At 43.7% G+C, this 18,518-nt stretch overlaps 1 protein-coding gene across 2 annotated transcripts in view; it reads right to left on the bottom strand.

The window, feature by feature from the left end:
• Positions 1–569: 569 nt before the first annotated feature.
• Positions 570–18,518, bottom strand: part of KCNB1 (potassium voltage-gated channel subfamily B member 1) — a 204,806-nt gene continuing 186,857 nt past the window's right edge. For both annotated transcript variants that reach the window (XM_033962685.1, XM_033962686.1), the window contains exon 3: positions 570–3,255. In XM_033962685.1, the coding sequence (XP_033818576.1) occupies positions 1,195–3,255 (2,061 nt within the window). In that variant the 3' untranslated portion in view covers positions 570–1,194. The remainder of the gene's footprint in view (positions 3,256–18,518) is intronic.

Below are 18,518 nucleotides of genomic sequence, written 5' to 3'. Positions count from 1 at the left end.
CAGAATTTCTCCAATGATAGCATACACTGAAATCAGTGCATGCAAATAGATCTTATGCATATTCATTGGGGAAATCCTGAAAACCCGACTGGATTGCGGCCCTCGAGGAGGGACTTTGACACCCGTGCTGCGAATGAAGGTTCACATTGCCAAACCCTTGGGAGAGGCCAGCACCATCTGAAATCCCCTAGAATGAGGTGGAAACTGCTGGACTAAAAAATGATGAAATAATGATTAAAAAACATGATGGATACTGTTTTTTGTTTGAAAATGTGTTTCCATGTACATTTTTAAAAGTGCAATCTAAATTTTTCTTTTACAACTAAATGTAAAACTCATTACATATTTCATTCTAGAATACAGCATTTTGAATACATTAACCATTTCCAGTGCATTTTGTACTCCCCCCCCCCACACATTCAATACATTTCCCCCCCCCCCATTCCCCATTTTCTTCCAGTGGTAAAACCCACAGGGAATGGGGCCGACCAATGGGAAGTTTCTATAATTCCTATATGAGTAGCTGTACAAATTCCCGGGTCACTTTAAACTTGATACAAGTGGTGCAACTCACCCTGATGACACTTCAAGAATTCAAACCTCTTGTGGTTTTACAGTACCTTGAAATATTAAAACATATGCAAGGGAATCCAATATGATAGCACACTACATTCTGGTTTATAATGTGATTTTTTTTGTTTTTCTTAAATGAAATCAGAGCACAGAGCTATCCTGTTATTCAGGAAGAAGAAGACTGAATAAGGGTATTAAGAGCTACATTTGGGCAGCAAATGACAACTTTCTAATCAGAACAAGCCAAGCTCATTGGTCCTAGTGTTCTGGTCTACTTGCTTTTATTTTCAGTATGAAAGTAAAAGCATTTAAATGTTGAAATATGCAAAACTTGAGGTCCATAATAAATGGGGAGAATATTTGGTCAAATGGCTTTAAAGAAGGTCATTAAAGAGGAATAGATAAGATTTCTAAGATGATGAGTCTCGGCTAATTTTCTAGTATGATTTGGGAACTGTCTTTACAGTTGTTCCAGAGAATAACAATTTACTATTCCCCTTCTGTGCACTCCCTTAGGCTTTAGAAACATGTAGTTTCTTTCCGTGAAAGTTGATGCCATGCATAGCTCTTTGTGGATAGAGACATTCTTTTCAACGTTTAAGAAGCTCTGTAGAGCATGTATCAAATGCTTGGAGCATGTGTGTTGGAATGTCCACTTCCACCCGGCAGTGCATGGATCTCTGGGGGAATGTGGTTTTCCACCTTGACAGTTTCTCGATTTCCTTGGCCTTTTCCGATCAGACCTTCCATGGAGTAAATGCAATTTTGGCCTACTAACATTGGTGATGCAGCACTCTCCAGATGGTTTCTCTGTGTTCTGTAAACAGAATCCTTTTGCTTTTGATAACCCCTGTTTAAAATATTGTACTTTGGACTTATATTTCCAAGTGGCTCTTTGGAAAGACTGGAATCCACACCGTCAAGCAACTGACCTTCGTCATCACTGTCAGCATCTATGAATTTATGTATGCTAGCATCATGAAAAGTAAAAGGTAATGCTGTGTGTTTATCTGGCGACTGAGAAGGCATTCTTGCACTGGCAGTAGTATACACAGAAGATTCCGGGCTCTGCAATGATTGGTCGGAGTGTAAAGAACTGTCCATTGTAGCTAGACTGTCTCTGTTCCTCAGAGAATCTGAAAATGCCCCCAGTACATTTGAGGCTGGCGGTAATGTGCTGGTATCACCTTCCATAAAATTGACTTTCAGAGACCTTAGTTTCAAAGGATTGCTGATCTTCATCGAGCGTTTAGGACTTTCTATGAATAACACTGCATGAGGACTGTCTTCAGAATTTGGGTTAATCTCTGTGAATAAATCCTCACTGATATCAGTAGATAGCTGCCTGTTTTTCATAGCTTTATGTTCTCGGGGCATCTCCCTTGTTGAACTTGCACTCGCTTTGCATGGAAGCATGGCAAGTGGACTATGAGAGAACCTCCCAGACTCAGGAAAGTCAGTCGCGCAGCTTATAAAACTGTCTATACTTGACATGCTTCTAATGTCGATGATCCCATCAATTCGAGTGGCTAGTAAGGGAACCCTTGGACCAGGAATTGTTTCCATTTCTAGTTCCTCTGTAGGTTTCCCAGCCTGACCTGAGTCTTTAGTGTTAAGGACTGGCTGAGACTGAGTCTTTGCCATTTTGTTGTACATATCTTCCAGCTGCTGGACATTGAGGTGTTGTGGGCTGGAAGACGACCGAGCCTTTTCTGGTGATTCCTGTTCCTTAGCATCAAAAGACTTATTGGAGCTAGTCTCAGACACAGTTCTTTTTGTCCATTTCCATTTGCTGGGCGATAGATTATTATGATGTTTCTTCTCTTTTAGCCCTGTGTTTTCTTCGTTCTTTTCATTAACAACGTCCATCAGTTCGACATCATGGGCAAATGCATCTTTCATATTCATGGATACAATGCTTCCATTCCTTTTTGCTCTTTCAAGAGCTTCTCTTCGCTTGATGGCTTTCTCTTGCCTCTTTTGCTCTTTATAGAACTCGGAAAAGTTATTTACTATAATAGGAATTGGCAGAGCAATCACCAACACCCCTGCTATGCAACATAGACCTCCAACTATTTTACCTAAAAGAGTTTTTGGATAGATGTCTCCATATCCTACTGTGGTCATTGTGATGGTTGCCCACCAGAAGGATGCTGGAATACTCTTGAATTTTGTGTCCTCCTCATCTTTTTCTGCAAAAAACACTAAGCTTGAAAAGATCATAATGCCCATAGCCAAAAACAAAATAAGCAACCCAAGTTCATTATAGCTTCTTCTCAAGGTAAATCCCAAGGATTGCAAGCCTGTGGAATGTCTGGCCAGCTTTAGAATTCGGAGTATTCGCATTATGCGAAATATCTGAACTACCCTCCTTACATTTTGAAACTGATGGATACTTTTGTTTGATTCGGTGAGAAAAATCGTGACATAATAGGGTAAGATGGCTAGCAAGTCAATGACATTGAGAGGGCCTTTGAAAAACTTCCATTTGTTAGGTGATGATAAGAATCGCAAGAGGTATTCCATTGTAAACCATGCAATGCATACTGCTTCCACGTGAGCAAGCTGAGGATTGTCTGTCGGTAGTCCATATTCATCTGTTCCTTGTAGATCTGGAAGCGTGTTTAATGACAAGGCAATTGTAGATAATACAATAAACAGGATGGAAATAATTGCCAAGATCTGTAAAAGAAAAGACAGCCGTGTTAGTTCATTGCAAAAGCATTGGCTATCTTACACACATAAAAACAAAGCAGTTACCAAAATAATAAGAAGCAAATATGCAAAGAAAAGAATTATTAAAAAAAAAAAAAAAAAAAATCTCTTCATTGATATGAAAATGGCAACAGATAATAAATTGTACCAAACAGTCTAAAATCAAACACTGAATATTCCGTCTCTCTCCCAATTTTTTTTTTCATGATGGAAGAGGATGAGAAAGAAAATCTGTTAGTGTTATAATCCAATGATCTGATTTTTTTACCATTTCAAATAAATTCACTGTGACTGAATACAGTACTGTAATGTCAGGTCTCCAGTTTAACTAAAGACAAATCAGCCATAACAAAGTACCACCAATCTGGTTGAAAGGTATGATGCTGACTGCAGAAAACTGCACGCAGGGCCAGATTATCCATTTGTGAAACTAGACATTTACTTAGAACTGCAGCTGCTTTTTTGGGGGGGAGGGAGGGGAGGGGGCAGCAAAGAACTGCTGAAATTAAAGCAAAGCAATACTGATTGCCGTATGGAAGCATTACTTAATAGAATAACTTAACAGTACTAATATGTTTTTCCAGTGGCATACCTAGGGGGAGGTGGGGGGGGGGGGTCAGTCTGCCCTGGGTGCAGCTCATAAGAGGGTGCTCCAATGACTCCTCTAAGGGTTGGCGTTGATATCAAGAACTTCTTCCAGACAGTAACACAGTGTTCACAATTCACTGCTTTTGCTGATGTTGGGTCCTCCTCTCTGCTGGGTCTCGCCTACTTCCTGTTTCCGTGAAGGCAGAACCCGGCAGAGAAGCAGCGAATTATGAATATTGTGCTGCTGACTGCAGAACGACAAAGGGAAGGAGAGAGGGAGGGGAAGGGGTGAGAGATGCTGCACCTGATTGGGCAGAGGGAGGTAGGGAGAAGGAAGACCAGGAAAAGAAAAGGAGACAAAAGAGAGATGCCAGACCATGGGGAAGGAAAGTAGGAAGGGAAAGGAAGGAAGGAAAGGCGATGACAGGCCATGGAGGGGAGGGAAGGAGACAAAGATGCCAGACCAGGGAGAAAGGAGGGAATGAAAGGAAAGAGAGGAGATACCAGAGCATGGAGGGGGAGGATAGATGACTGTGAAGGAGAGGAGAGAGATGCCAAGGCATGGGGGGAAGGATGGGAAGGAAACAGATGCCAGACCATTAGGAAGGGAGGAAAAGGAAGAAGAAGAGATGCCAGAGCATGGAGGGGGAGGGAGAGATGGAAGGGAAGGAGAGGAGAGAGATACCAGAGCATTAGGGAAGGAAAGGAGACTGAGATGCCAGGAAGGAAGGAAAGGAGATGCCAGAGCATGGGGTGAGTTGGTGTGGGATGGAGGGAAGGAAAGGAGAAGAGAGGCCAGAGATTGGGAGAGTGAGTGGAGATAGAAAGAGAAATGGACAGGATAGAGAAAGAGGGCAGACCCTGGATGGAACAGAGAATGAAGAGAAGATGAGGAAAGAAGAAACCAGAGATGACAAAAGGTAGAAAAATATTTTTTTGTTGCTTTGGAATAAAATAGTATTGTAGCTGTATTGATAAATATTTATAAATAGAAAATGGAAATAATGAAAATTATTGGACTAATTTTAATACATATTTAGTAACTTTTGGAGACCAAAATCCCCTTCCTCAGGTAGTGGTGTATCAAGGAGAGGGGGAGCAGTCCACCCTGGGTTCAGCTCCTAGGGGGTGCTCCTACGATTTCTTTTTATATGAGGGAGTGTTAAAATATGAACAGTGTCAAATACCTTAGATACGCCACAGTGTTTTTCAGATGGCATCAGGATGACATTTTGCCTGGACAATGTGCTAAGGAAATGTTCCTCTAAGGAAGCTAAGTAAAATTGAAGCAGTTTCACTGAATAAGAGGACAACTTAAAGAGATTTGAGCTGAAATGTATATATAAATGTGGGGAAAAAGCAATAATCCAGCAAAAACTATTATAAGGAAACTGAATCTGGTACTGAAAACTGCTTTAATGGCACAGTGGGATGCTGTGTTTAATAGCTCATGTTATTTTGCTGTTATATGTCTTTTTTTTCTGGCTAAAAGTTCAATCAGCAGAGTGGCAAAAGAGCACGAAATCACAAAATACAACAAAATAATATATAATAGCATGACTGCTCATATAGCTTTCCTGCCATTATTATTCATGAAAGCAATTAGCATCCATTTCTTTAAACCAATATGAGCACTATTACAGGATGCCATGAATTTCTTTAGACCAGTGTCTCCCAGCAGCGCTTTGGGGATGGGGGAGGCAGGGGGTCCTGTAAAGGAATATGCATGAGGGAGAACTGCATATAGTCTATGAGAATCAGGCTTATTCAGTATGGGGGAATCAGAAAATCAGGAGTGGTGTATGTAGGGGGGGAGGGGGTGCCCTCTTCGTTGGGGACACCAATGCCTCTTCTCCTCTCTGCTCCCATGTACCTCTTTAAATGTTCACTGGCATGAGTAGCACCTTTCACTCGCTGCTTGTGCTGGCCTCGGCTCCCTTCTGACATCACTTCCTGGTTACAGGATCAGGATGTGACATCAGAAGGGAGCTGAGGCCAGCGCGAGCAGCAGGTGCTAGGGGCTGCTCGAGTCAGTGAACTTTTCAAGAGGTACGCGAGGTGGGCGCTCAAGCGGTGGGGAAGAGCTGGGGGGGCATAAGGCGTGGCGATGCCAGATGCCACCGCCCCGGATACCAACCTCCCTCATTACAGCACTGCCAGGACTGGTTAGGTGTGCCCCCAGGACTGGGTTGGGGAATAGGGTCTAGACTAGAGGTTCTCAATCCATTCCTCAGGATACACCCAGCCAGTCTGGTTTTCAAGATATCCACAATGAATATGCATGAGGCACATTTGCATTGCCTCCATTCTATGCAAACTTATCTTGTACATATTCATTCTGTGTATCCTGAAAACACGACTGGTTGGGTATGTCGCAAGGACTGGGTTGAGAAAGGTCTAGACTAAATTCATCATCCATGGCGTACTAAGGGTAGGAGGTGCCTAGAGACGCGACAGATGCCTGAAATGTAGGCCTGTGAAATGTTGGCCTACATTTCATCGGAAAAGTAGACATGGCCAGCTGAGCTGATTGCAGCACGGGAATCCCCAATCAGCTGAGTTGGCAGCTTTGGAGAGTCCTGCTGGCTCAGCTGATTGGGAGAAAAATGCCTGCTGTGATCAGCTGAGCTGGCTGCAGCAGAGGACCCCCGACACCCACCCTTGAAATCAGCAGGAGGGATACCAACTCCCACCTGCCTAACACCCTTGATCCCCTGACACCCCACCCCTGAAATCGGCAGGAAGGATGCCCACTCCCTCTTGCCTAACACCTTTGATCCCCTGATGCACCACCCTGAAATTGGCAGGAGGGATGCCCACTCTTGCCTGCTGCTGGGCCCCCTCGATCCCCTGACAACCCAACCCGAACTCCCGACACTCCCTGACACACCAACAGCCCACCCTGACACCCTACCTGACACTCCCTGACACCTACACAGCTTTTGAAGAAGACCACCCATACCTTTTGAAGTAGAGGAATGCCCAGACCCTCCTACCTCTTCCAAAATGACGGGCCTTCCCCTTCCTGGTGCATCATGGATGCAGCAGGGAGGGCCTAAGGCTCTGATTGGCTCAGACACCTAATGCACCTCCCATAGGAAGGGCTTTAGGCACCTGGGCCAATCAGAATCTTAGGCCTTCTTCCTGGTGCATCTCAGGATGCACCAGGAAGAAGGCCTAAGGCTAGGTGATTTTATTTGGCATTAAAATTTTAATTGGCATTAAAATTTACCCACATAATTTTAGGCACCGGGATCCGCATGCAAATTTTATGTGTGGTTCCAGAAAAGAGGCGTGCCTATGGGAGGGTCATGGGCAGATCAGGGGCATTCCTGCAATTTATGTACACTGTTACAGAATACTGGGGATCTGCGCCTAATTTAGGCTTTAGGATTTTCACCGGGGTTTAGTAGATGTAAATCCTCACGTCTAAAGTTAGACATGGATCCCAGCCTAACTTTGAGGGCCATTTATAGAAGAGCTCTTAGTGTGTTTTCTCATTGATGCTAATTTTTCAGTGCTGTTACTAGAATTGAGCCCAATGCGGCTAGTGACTGACACTGAATATTCTAATAAAACGGTGAGTACGATTGTCTCCAGATCCTCTGTCTAAAGTTTAAACCAGCTTTATTCAAATGATGAGGTTGGGGAGTTCCCTGTATGTGAAAGCAGAAAACGCGATGGATTCATGATGCACTTTTCCAGTGTCTTGGTTATTATTGATTTGTTGCATTGACTTGAAATAGATAATTTCTTATTTCTCTGTTAAGGACTAATGATTTAATTAGTTTTCCTGTACGGGTCACAGTTAAGTCAACCATTCCCCTTGAGATGAGCGTATAATCCACTACAAGGTCAAATAGAAGCCATCCAGCGAGTGATTTAGCCTCTGGATTAAGTACTGCCTGCAGTCATGGTGAATTATCCCTAATTAAAGTTGTCAGGAACCTGAGGACTGTCCCTGCCCATCGAGCCAGAACTAGCAACTCTCCATTTCTTGGTATAACCGATGCTTGTCAAGTAACATTTTCTGGTGCTCAGGGCTGGATAATATTTGGGAAAATACTACAAAACTTTCTCAAAGTTCAGTAGGGCTAATTCTTGTTTTAGGAAGTTTTTCCTCCTCTTTCCCTAGTAGATTTTTCCAAGGAACTTACTCTCCTCCCCCCCTCTCTCCAGATCCTCTATAGGCCACCCACATTTGAATGCTCAAATTTACTGGATCCCAGAACTGTGTGTAAACTAATTAGTGAATTAAGGGCAAACAACCAATTACTGGTTACCAAGCACTTAATTGGCAGTAATTAGGATGAAGATCTGCCCTATCCATTATTCTATAACATGCGCGCCTAAATTTTATAGCGCACAATTGAAAAGAAGGTTGGCCATGGGATGGGTGGGTCAGGGGTGTTTCCAGAAATTGGCGCGAGGCTATACAATACCTGCATTCAAATGCCTAATTGCCGTCACTTGGGCACAAGCACTTACGCCAGACTTTGTCAGGCGTAGGTGCTCCTCAAAATTGTCATTTCTTTAATAAGACATTAATTATATTTTCTGAGGCCCTCCAAGTACCTCCAAATCCAAAATGTGGCCCTGCAGAGGGTTTGAGTTTGAGACCACTGGCTTAACTGTAACCATGACATCCTGTTTGTCTTTGGGAAGCAGAGCTGAGATTGTGATGTCATAATGCTTCATTCCACCAATAAGAGCCAACCTCATCAGTGATGTCACAATGGCTTGATTGTCCTGTTCTCCCCTCTGCCCTCCAACCGAGCCAGCGGATTAACCGTTCCCCTTAACTCAATGGTCTCAAACTCTTTAATAAGACATTAACTATTTTTTCTGAGGCTCTCCAAGTACCTAAAAAAACAAAATGTGGCCTTGCAAAGGGTTTGAGTTTGAGACCACTAGCCATACCTATAATACTAACGGCCTCTTTTACAAAGCCGAGCTAGTGGCTGTCGCATGGAAACAGCCCCGAAGCCCTTTAATTCTCTATGGGCTTCGGGACCGTTAGCGTGGATTTGTAAAAGAGGCCGTAAATAAAAAATAACAGAATACCTTGAAGTGCAATAAGGTTTGTTACCACCAGATGGCAGTGTGTAGCATGCATCAAAAAACCCTCCTCAAAGAGCTTCTTCTGATCCTTTTTCTTGGAGCACAGATGAAGCTATTTGTGAGCTTTCAAGAGCAACTGTACAACGCAGTTCTATAATTATTCTGTTGTCCCAAACAGAGGTATTTACACCCATGCCAATACAAGCATTAAACTCTACCCTGTAAAAAGAACACAGGCTTTCTGGGCATCCACACAGGAAGGGAAGGGCTGAGCCTAATAACGCCAGTAGGAGCCGTGAACAGAATCAGAATCTGGTGCCAGGTCGATGCATAAGCAGAAGCATACTTGAAGGAAAGACAGAACTCCTTTATGTGGCAGTGTTTGTCCTCTAGAGAGGAGCGAAGCAGAACGGTGATTCCAGGAAAATGAAGTGCGTGAGTCAGCGTTGGCCTTGCTCAGTGCTAAGAAGACAGAGTGACAGAAAGCCACCTGCAGATCGCCCTGCCACTAGAAAAGCATTATAAAATATTCAGGTACTTTGGAACAATGAAATTTGCCTGTCCGAACTGCGATGCTTACAATCTATGGGCCTGATTTCCTGAACTGTATCTGAATTTCTCTATTTGTACTATTAAAGCCAAATCTTCAGATGTGCCCCCTTAATGGCTTTTGTCTTGTACCATTGGAACTGTCACGCACTCCTCATAGATCGGCTTTTATAAGTTAGAGAACCCTTATGAATTAAATTAAACCTTATACAAATCTACTCAATATTTTTCATGCATTTCATACTTCTAAATTCACTTATCTGTCAATTAATAATGTCGGCCGGGGATCTTTTCGTCCAACGTGCTTCGCCAAAACCAGCTATTTCAAGGATGTCCCCTATTTGTGCCTCTCCGGTCCATTCCTCCACATGCTGCTTGGAAAACACTGGGTAGATTTTTATACATTTTAATTTAATTAATAAGGTTTCACTAAGGGGTCATTTTACTAAGGCGTGCTAACTGATTTAGCATGTGCTAACCGATTTAGTGTGCACGCTAAATGCTAAGGCATCCATTATGCTATGAGGCGTAACCAGTAGAATAAAGAAGGTGTTGATGCCCCTGTACAGGTCGTTAGTGAGGCCCTACTTGGAGTATTGTGTTCACTTTTGGAGACCGTATCTGGCGAAGGACGTAAGAAGACTTGAAGCGGTCCAGAGGAGGGCGACGAAAATGATAGGAGGCTTGTGCCAGAAGACGTATGAGGAGAGATTGGAAGCCCTAGAGCGGGGGTCGGCAACCCGCGGCTCCAGAGCCGCATGCGGCTCTTTTCCACCTTTGCTGCGGCTCCGGTAGTGTGTCACGCAGGCATGCAGCTTACAAGTCCGGCGTCGCGGCGGGAAATAGCCATGCTGAGCAGTGAGCTCAGCACATACACAGATGAAAGCCTTGCTTGCTGATTGGTCCGGCGGCCCCGCCCCGCCGTGCCGCCGGACCAATCAGCAAGCAAGGCTTTCATCTGTGTAGTGCTGAGCTCACTGCTCAGCATGGCTATTTCCCGCCGCGACGCCGGACTTGTAAGATGTACGCCTGAAAAAGAAATCATCCTGGCCGGGGTCGGTGTCATGCTCCGGAGATCTACAGCCTTCCTATCTCCCTCTCCCTTCTACCTGCTTCCGGCCACATCCCCTGCTCCGCGGCTCTCTTCGGCAACTCAGCAGCAGCGATCGACACAAGCTTCTGACGTCGGGGCCTACCCTCTGCGAGTCCCGCTTGTTTCAACTTCCTTTTTCCACAAAGGCGGGACTCGTAGAGGGAAGGCCTCGATGTCGGCAGCTTGTCTTGATCACTGCTGCTGACGAGTTGCTGAAGAGAGCCGCGGAGCAGGGGGGTGTTGCCAGGTGCAGGTAGAAGGGAGAGGGCCAGATGCAGGACTCGTGGGTGAGGGAGGAGAAGAGAGAGAGAAAGAGAGAGGGGAGGGAAACAAAAGGAAATATTTCATACTGGGCTGGGCCGGAGTGGAGGGAGGGTGGAAAGATTCTAGCTACAGGGTGCAGTAACAAAGGAAAAGGGGGGAAAGCTGAAAATGGAGATAGTGACACAAAGAAGAGAAAGGGTAAGCAGGACCTACTGAATAAGGATAGAGATACAGAGGGGACATGAAGAGGAGGTGAAATAGAGACATAGAAGTAATGCTGAAAAAGTGTGTGGGGGGAGATAAAGACATTGAAAGGGCAAATGGTGAACATGGCGTAAAGATAAGGACAGAGACAAATGAAGATTCTGAAAAAGTGGTGAGATAGGGATATAGGTGAGATGGACACAAAGAAGGGTGATGCTGGAAAATAGGTGGAATGGTAATTCTGACAGACACAGAAGGGAAATGCTGGATCAAGGAGAGATGGGGCTCAGGCTGGATGGAATGAGGAGAAATGCCTTGTTGGCCCGGAACTTCCTCTCCTACGTCAGAATTGACATCAGGGAGCGGAATGCTGGTCAGCGCAACACTTCTGCAGGGAAAGCTTGGGACGGCGGTGGCTTGGGGGCTGTTCCCCGATTGCGGTGGCAGCAAACCGAGTGGCTTGGGGGACGGCACGGAGACAGAAAGAAAAAGTTGGGGGAGAGAATGAGGTCTGGAGGAGAGAAAACATACAGGAGGCTGAAAGAAAGGAAGAAAGATTGGATGCACAGTCAGAAGAAGAAAGTGCAACCAGAGACTCATGAAATCACCAAATAGCAAAGGTAGGAAAAATGATTTTATTTTCAATTTAGTGATCCTGTATATAGCATTAAGATAAGAAACAATATATGCAGTGTTAGATTTGTTTTATAATGGTTTTGCGGCTCCAAGTTTTTTTTTCTTTTCGAAAACGGGTCCAAGTGGCTCTTTATGTCTTAAAGGTTGCAGACCCCTGCCCTAGAGGAAAGGAGAGACAGAGGAGATATGATTCAGACATTCAAATACTAGAAGGGTATTAATGTAGAACAAAATCTTTTCCAGAGAAAGGAAAATGGTAAAACCAGAGGACATAATTTGAGGTTGAGGGGTGGAAGATTCAGGGGCAATGTTAGGAAATTCTATTTTATGGAGAGGGTAGTGGATGCCTGGAATGCGCTCCCGAGAGAGGTGGTGGAGAGGAAAACGGTGACTGAGTTCAAAGAAGCGTGGGATGAACACAGAGGATCTAGAATCAGAAAATAATAGTAAATAGTGAAGAACTAAGGCAAGTACTGGGCAGTCTTGCATGGCCTGTGTCTGTATATGGCCATTTGGTGGAGGATGGGCTGGAGTGAACTTTGTCGGAGACTTTAGTAGTTGGAATATAAGGACAGTACTGGGCAGAGCTTTGGATTCTTGCCCAGAAATTGCTAAGAAGAAAAAAATTTTTTTTTAGATTGAATCAGGTTGGGCAGACTGGATGGACCATTCGGGTGTTTATCTGCCGTCATCTACTATGTTACTATATTATATTCTACGGGTGCCTCAGAATTTAGCGTATAACAGTCAATGGCAAACACCTATCTGTTTATATATTATCCAGCCCTGTCTTTACAAGTCCATATATATCTCTAGGGAACTGGATTGTAATATAATAGGATATGATTCTACCCCACTCATGTAAACTTCAAAAGGACGCCTCAGCCCCACCTCTCCACCACTATGTTATCTCATAATCGCGGGAAGAATTACATGGTGCCTCATAATTGGCTGTCCATCTTGAGTACAGTTGTGATAATTTTCCACTTAGTCATATTTCATAATTATAAATTAGATAAATAGTATAAATATTGATATAAAGTGCGTTTGTACTTAACTTAATCACAGCCAAACCTGGGAGTCTGACCCGACATGTTTCGCACAACAAGTGCTGTCTCAAGGGTCTCCCTATATAATAACAAAGGAAAGGAAGCTGAAATCAAACCTTCTTCAACCGCTGCCTCCCCCGTTCAAACTCAAACCTGGTTTTCCCTTTTTCATTCACCCCACACTCACCGAGGTCGCTGCCATCATCCGACTCCAAGTAAGGTATATGGGAAAGATGGCGGTGGCATCCTCCCCTAGCGTTTAAATGTAAACCTTGTGATTAATACTACCTCCCCCCTGCATAGCCCATTGGCTCGATCAACCACCAATCAAAGTAGCCCATTCAATCTCGCTGTTCAGTCCCTGAGGTTCCACAGTGTCAAGTGTAAAAATGAGTCTTTGCTCCCTCTCGTTCAACCTTCTTTGATCTTTCCCACCATCCCTCCCAGTTACCCTACTAATGACACGCCATCTCATCTCCTCTACAGTACGATTGTACCTCTGCCAGTGCACTACTAAAGGAGCTTGAGTGACATTATTGGCAATGCGTGATTTGTGTTCAGTTAGTCTAACCCTTATCTTCCGATTTGTCCGTCCAATGTAAACTAAATCACAGGGGCAAACGATCGCATAAATGACATCCCATGAATTACAATCCGTAACCGTTCTAGAGTGTAGACTCATCTCTCTACCCGGAACTTTCAACTCTAATGGTTGAAGAACACCACTGGCATTTGCCACATTGGTCATGGTAGCGCGGCACACGCTAAATCGGTCAGCGCGTGCTAAATCAGTTAGCGCGCCTTAGTAAAAGGACCCCTATATTAGAACAACCGATGAATGCAGAGTGCTTACCAGTTCCAGTGGTACAAGAAAAAAGCCATTCAGGGGGCACATCTGAAGATTTGGCTTTAATAGACATAGGAATTAAGATATTGTGACACATTTTAAGAACTGACATCATAGGAAGTGAGGTCAAGAGCGAGAGCTGCATTATTTTTATAAATATACACATTCACAGGTCACTTGAAAAGTCGTTCCTCCTAGGTAAAGGCCCATTAGGGCTTCCTGGATTACACCCCTGTATGTAGCCACTGCAAACCTATTATGCCAATCTGTAATTGTCCTCTGTTGAACAGTGAAAAGAAATTTGTGCCGAAAGCTTAATTGGGCATCATGGTTTCTTGTGAAAAGCTTCAACAGTTAGATCTTAGCAGAACAGTGCAGGTAGGCTAGGAAACCAGACCAGAGCTAATAGCAGAGCTTAATTTTTTTGTGGGAACTGCCTGGAACACCGATAGATCATGAGCCCACCAGGACAGACAGGGAAAAATGCTTGAGTACTTGAATAAAATCCATGTAAACCGTTCCGAACTCCTTTGGGAGAATGGCATAGAAAATGAATAACTACCCCCCTCCCTTTTTGCAAAACTGCGCAAGAGGTTTTTAGTGCTGGCCAGCGCGCTGAATGCTCTGCACTGCTCCGATGCTCATAGGAACTATATGACCGTCGGAGCAGCGCAGATCATGCAGAGCACAGGCCGGCGCTAAAAACCTCTTGCGCAGTTTTGTAAAGGGGAGGGATAAATAAATACATTCCATTACTTTTTTTTCAGACTCCAGAGCAAGGGGAGCAGGGAAGGTTGGCGTTCTGCTCCAGTCCCTCCTTCTAGGCAGCTTGCAGGGAAGAGGAAGGGAGGGAATGAGTCTGGAGCAGAAACAGTTCGCCCTAATCCAGCCTTTCATCCACCATTGCTCCCGCTCCTGGCCTGTCGTACCCCCTCCCGGGCGCCACAGTTCCATTTCTTTATTGTACAAATTAAGGCCTGTTTATTAGGGATGCTGTTGAAACTCTTGAAAGCTTTTCAGGGATGGCCTGGGCTGTACTGAACCGCTCTACTTATGGTTTAATTGAATGCCTGGTTTATATAACTTATATATATGCGCTAAAATAGTTAGTAATAACACTGTAGACATGAATAACAATTTCCATGCATCTTATTGACATAAGATGCTTCTAAGTTATATAAACCAGGCATTCAATTAAACCTTAAGTAGAGCGGTTCAGTACAGCCCAGGCCATCCCTGAAAAGCTTTCAAGACTTTGAACAGAATTCCTAATAAACATATATACTTATATATATGCTTAGCCAGTCAAACTGCATTAAGCAAAGTGTAAACCAAAGAAAGGGGCAGGGCTCTGGGGCTGGGGATTCTCCAAACCCCCTGAAGGCCCTGACAGTACTGATCTGGATTTGACTGGCTGAGCAGCATCTGCCTGTTGCCTGCTCGGCCAATCAAATTCAGAGCGCTGCCCTCAAAGCCTTTAGGGAGTGGGGTGAGTCCCCTGGGGGCCCTTGCTGCATGCCACTGGTGGAATGGGATGCAAACTTTGTAGATCCAGGAGGTGGTACGAGACAAGATCTCCTGTTCAGAAGAGTTGTGAATGGCTGGAATATTATCTTTGGGGGAGGAAGCTGTGGGAGGGTGGTAGTCAGTGGCACAGTGGTTAGAGCTGCAGCCTCAGCATACTGAGGTTGTGGGTTCAAATCCCATACTGCTCATTGTGACCCTGAGCAAATCACTTAGTCCCCCGTTGCCCCAGGTACATTAGGTAGAGTGTGAGACAACCAGTACAGAGAGGGGAAATGCCCCAGTACCTGAATGTAAACCACGTGAGGCTTTAATGTAATGTAATTTATTTCTTATATACCACTACATCCGTTAGGTTCTAAGCGGTTTACAGAAAATATACATTAAAATTATAAGTAAGAAAGGTACAGTACTTAGAAATTCCCTTACTTTAAGCGGTATATAAATGCTAAATAAAATATATACATATATATACAAAGATACAATTCAATAACTGATATGTTTGTTGGAAAATAGACGTGACTCGTCGTAATAAGTGCATACTTTAGTCTTCGATGGATTTCAGTGTAACAGTCATGGTATGTTTCTCTTGGGAACTGCAGACAGACATTCCTGGGCTCCTTTTACAAAGTCCTGGTAATCGCTCCAACACTCATAATGGGCGGCCGAACGTTTGCCGCACAGCAGCCGACACCGCGGCTTTGTAAAAGGGGGAGGGGTTGCTGTGTTTTTCACAAGAAAAGCCAGTTTTCTTTCCCTGAAAATGATCAACTCAACTTTAAAATTCTTGCATTTACGGCTCAGGGGGAAAAAAAATCCCCAAGATTCTCAATTTATGTCCTATTGGAAACACAACAGGGGAAACCCACCGAGACACTACAAGGAATACCCACTGCACTCAAACACAAACACACTCGCTCTAAAAAAAGAAAAAGTGGAGAAAAAGCCTGAGTTCAGCTTCATATGGCAAAAAAAACACCACTTAAAGACCACAAAAAGTGAGGTCACAATGAGTATCAATTAATTCAGCAGTGAGAAAAAAAACACAATAATAGCCCTCACAGGAACCACCTTAAAAAACATCAGCACGCCAAATTTCAAAACATCCCAAAGTGTGAGCACAGCATACAGCACGTATTAAAGTCTCAAACACTGTCAATGGTAAGCAGGAAGAACAAAGTCACTTAGCTGCAGACGGATGGCATCAAGCCTGCTCGACCCCGCAGCCACTCCTGCCCGTCGGGGAAATCTCCGTTTCGCTGAGCTGCGTCAGGGGAAAGATTTCAGCCTACTTCACCAGCAACCGTTGAGGCTCACCAAGTATTGGAACCGCACACATCCAAACACATAGAAGCTCAGGCGTGGAACACTCCTTCAGCAAATGTCTTCAAAAAGAAGTCCAGACTCCTCCCCACTCCAATCAGACCAATCCAGAGTCAGCAGTGGGTTTTTTTTTTTGGTTAATGCTAACTCTGGATTGGTCTGATTGGAGTGGGAGGATTTGGCATGCTAATGTTTTTTAAGGTGGTTCCTGTGAGGGCTACTATTGTGTTTTTTTTCTCACTGCTGAATTAATTGATACAGATTGTGACCTTACTTTTTGTGGTCTTTAAGTGGCGTTTTTTGCCATATGAAGCTGAACTCAGGCTTTTTCCTCCACTTTTTCTTTTTTTAGAGTGAGTGTGTTTGTGTATGAGTGCCGTGGGTATTCCTTGTAGTGTCTCGGTGGGTTTCCCCTGTTGTGTTTCCAATAGGACATAAATTGAGAATCTTATATGTGGTTATATGTCCTTTCCTTAGAATTTTGGGTAGTTACACAGAAAAAAAAAATCCCACCTTAATGTTCACAAAGCTAAATTTTTCGCACTTTCATTCATTTGTCAATTAATAACACTTCACACTGCTGGAAAGACTGTCGAAAGTTGAATATATTACCCGGTAGAACATGCTTTGTTTAACTGCTAAATGTGAAAAAAGTTATAGCTGAAAAACATAGAACTTTATGGAGTTCTTTTACTAACCAATTTAGGGTGTGCTAACTGATTTAGCCTTAGTAAAAGGACCCCTATGTTCATACATTATCTGGTCACAACTTCAAGCTTATTGTGACTCTAAACCAGTGGTCTGAAACTCAAACCCTCTGCAGAGCCACATTTTGGATTTGGAGGTACTTGGAGGGCCTCAGAAAAAAATAGTTAATGTCTTATTAAAGAGTTTGAGACCACTGAGTTAAGGGGAACGGTTAATCCGATGGCTGGGTTGGAGGGCAGAGGGGAGAACAGGACAATCGAGCCATTGTGACATCACTGATGAGGCTGGCTCTTATTGGTGGAATGAGGCATTGTGACATCACAATCTCAGCTCTGCTTCCCAAAGACAAACAGGATGTCGTGGATACAGTTAAGCCAGTGGTTTCCAACTCAAACCCTCTGCAGGGCCACATTTTGGATTTGTAGATACTTGCAGAGCCTCAGAAAAAAATAGTTAATGTCTTAAGTGAGCTGTCTTCCAGCTCACTTACCCTCCTCCTTCTTCATCAGCCAAGTTCGGCTAAAGTGGTTGTAAATCCAATAAATCGGCCCATTCGGCCCGGCCCCTCCCCCTCTATTGACCCCTTCCCTCCCTCTCTACTTCCCACTTCCGCTCCTTCAGCCATGTTCGGCTGAAGATGTTGTAAATCCAATACACTGTTTGTAAATCCAATACATTGTTTGTAAACCCAATTCATTGTTTGTAAATCGGCATGTCAATGCGGATCCTAATGTAATTGTTGTGAACCGCCTAGAACTCGATGGGCATGGCGGTATATAAGAATAAAATTATTATTATTATTTATTATTAAAGAAATGACTCTTTATAGTTTATAAATCTTTCCTTTTGGCTACGCCTTAATAATAATAATATTGTAATTTATAGGTAAAGAGACATATGATCAAGAAACTTTTATTTTACTTTTGTGATAATGATAAACATACCGAGGGCCTCAAAATAGTACCTGGTGGGTCGCCTGTGGCCCCCGGGCCGCAAGTTTGAGACCACTGCTCTAAACCTTAGATCGCTTTACATTATCACTCTTCTTAGTAATTACATGTTAGATTTTCAGCAAGATGAGCATGATTGTGTAATTAATATAAGATAAACATGAAATATATCTGTGATGTTATTTTTATTAGGTTTATTGTTATTAACCAATGTCCTTTCATATATTGCGAAAATCTAATAAAATTTATTGAACTAAAAACAAGAAACTGAGATAAAAGGTGGAAAGTGTTCTGTCATGGTTTGGCACCAAGTGGTTAGAGCTGCTGCCTCAGCTTGATGTTATTGGCCCAAATCCCAGGCTGTTCCTTGTGGCCCTGGGCAAGTCACTTACCCCCTCCTCTCCCTTTTACTAAACCGCGATAGCGGTTATCAG

Source organism: Geotrypetes seraphini, chromosome 11 (assembly GCF_902459505.1).
Source record: "Geotrypetes seraphini chromosome 11, aGeoSer1.1, whole genome shotgun sequence".
In the NCBI taxonomy this organism is placed as follows: domain Eukaryota; kingdom Metazoa; phylum Chordata; class Amphibia; order Gymnophiona; family Dermophiidae; genus Geotrypetes; species Geotrypetes seraphini.
This window is presented reverse-complemented; position numbering and strand designations above follow the sequence as displayed.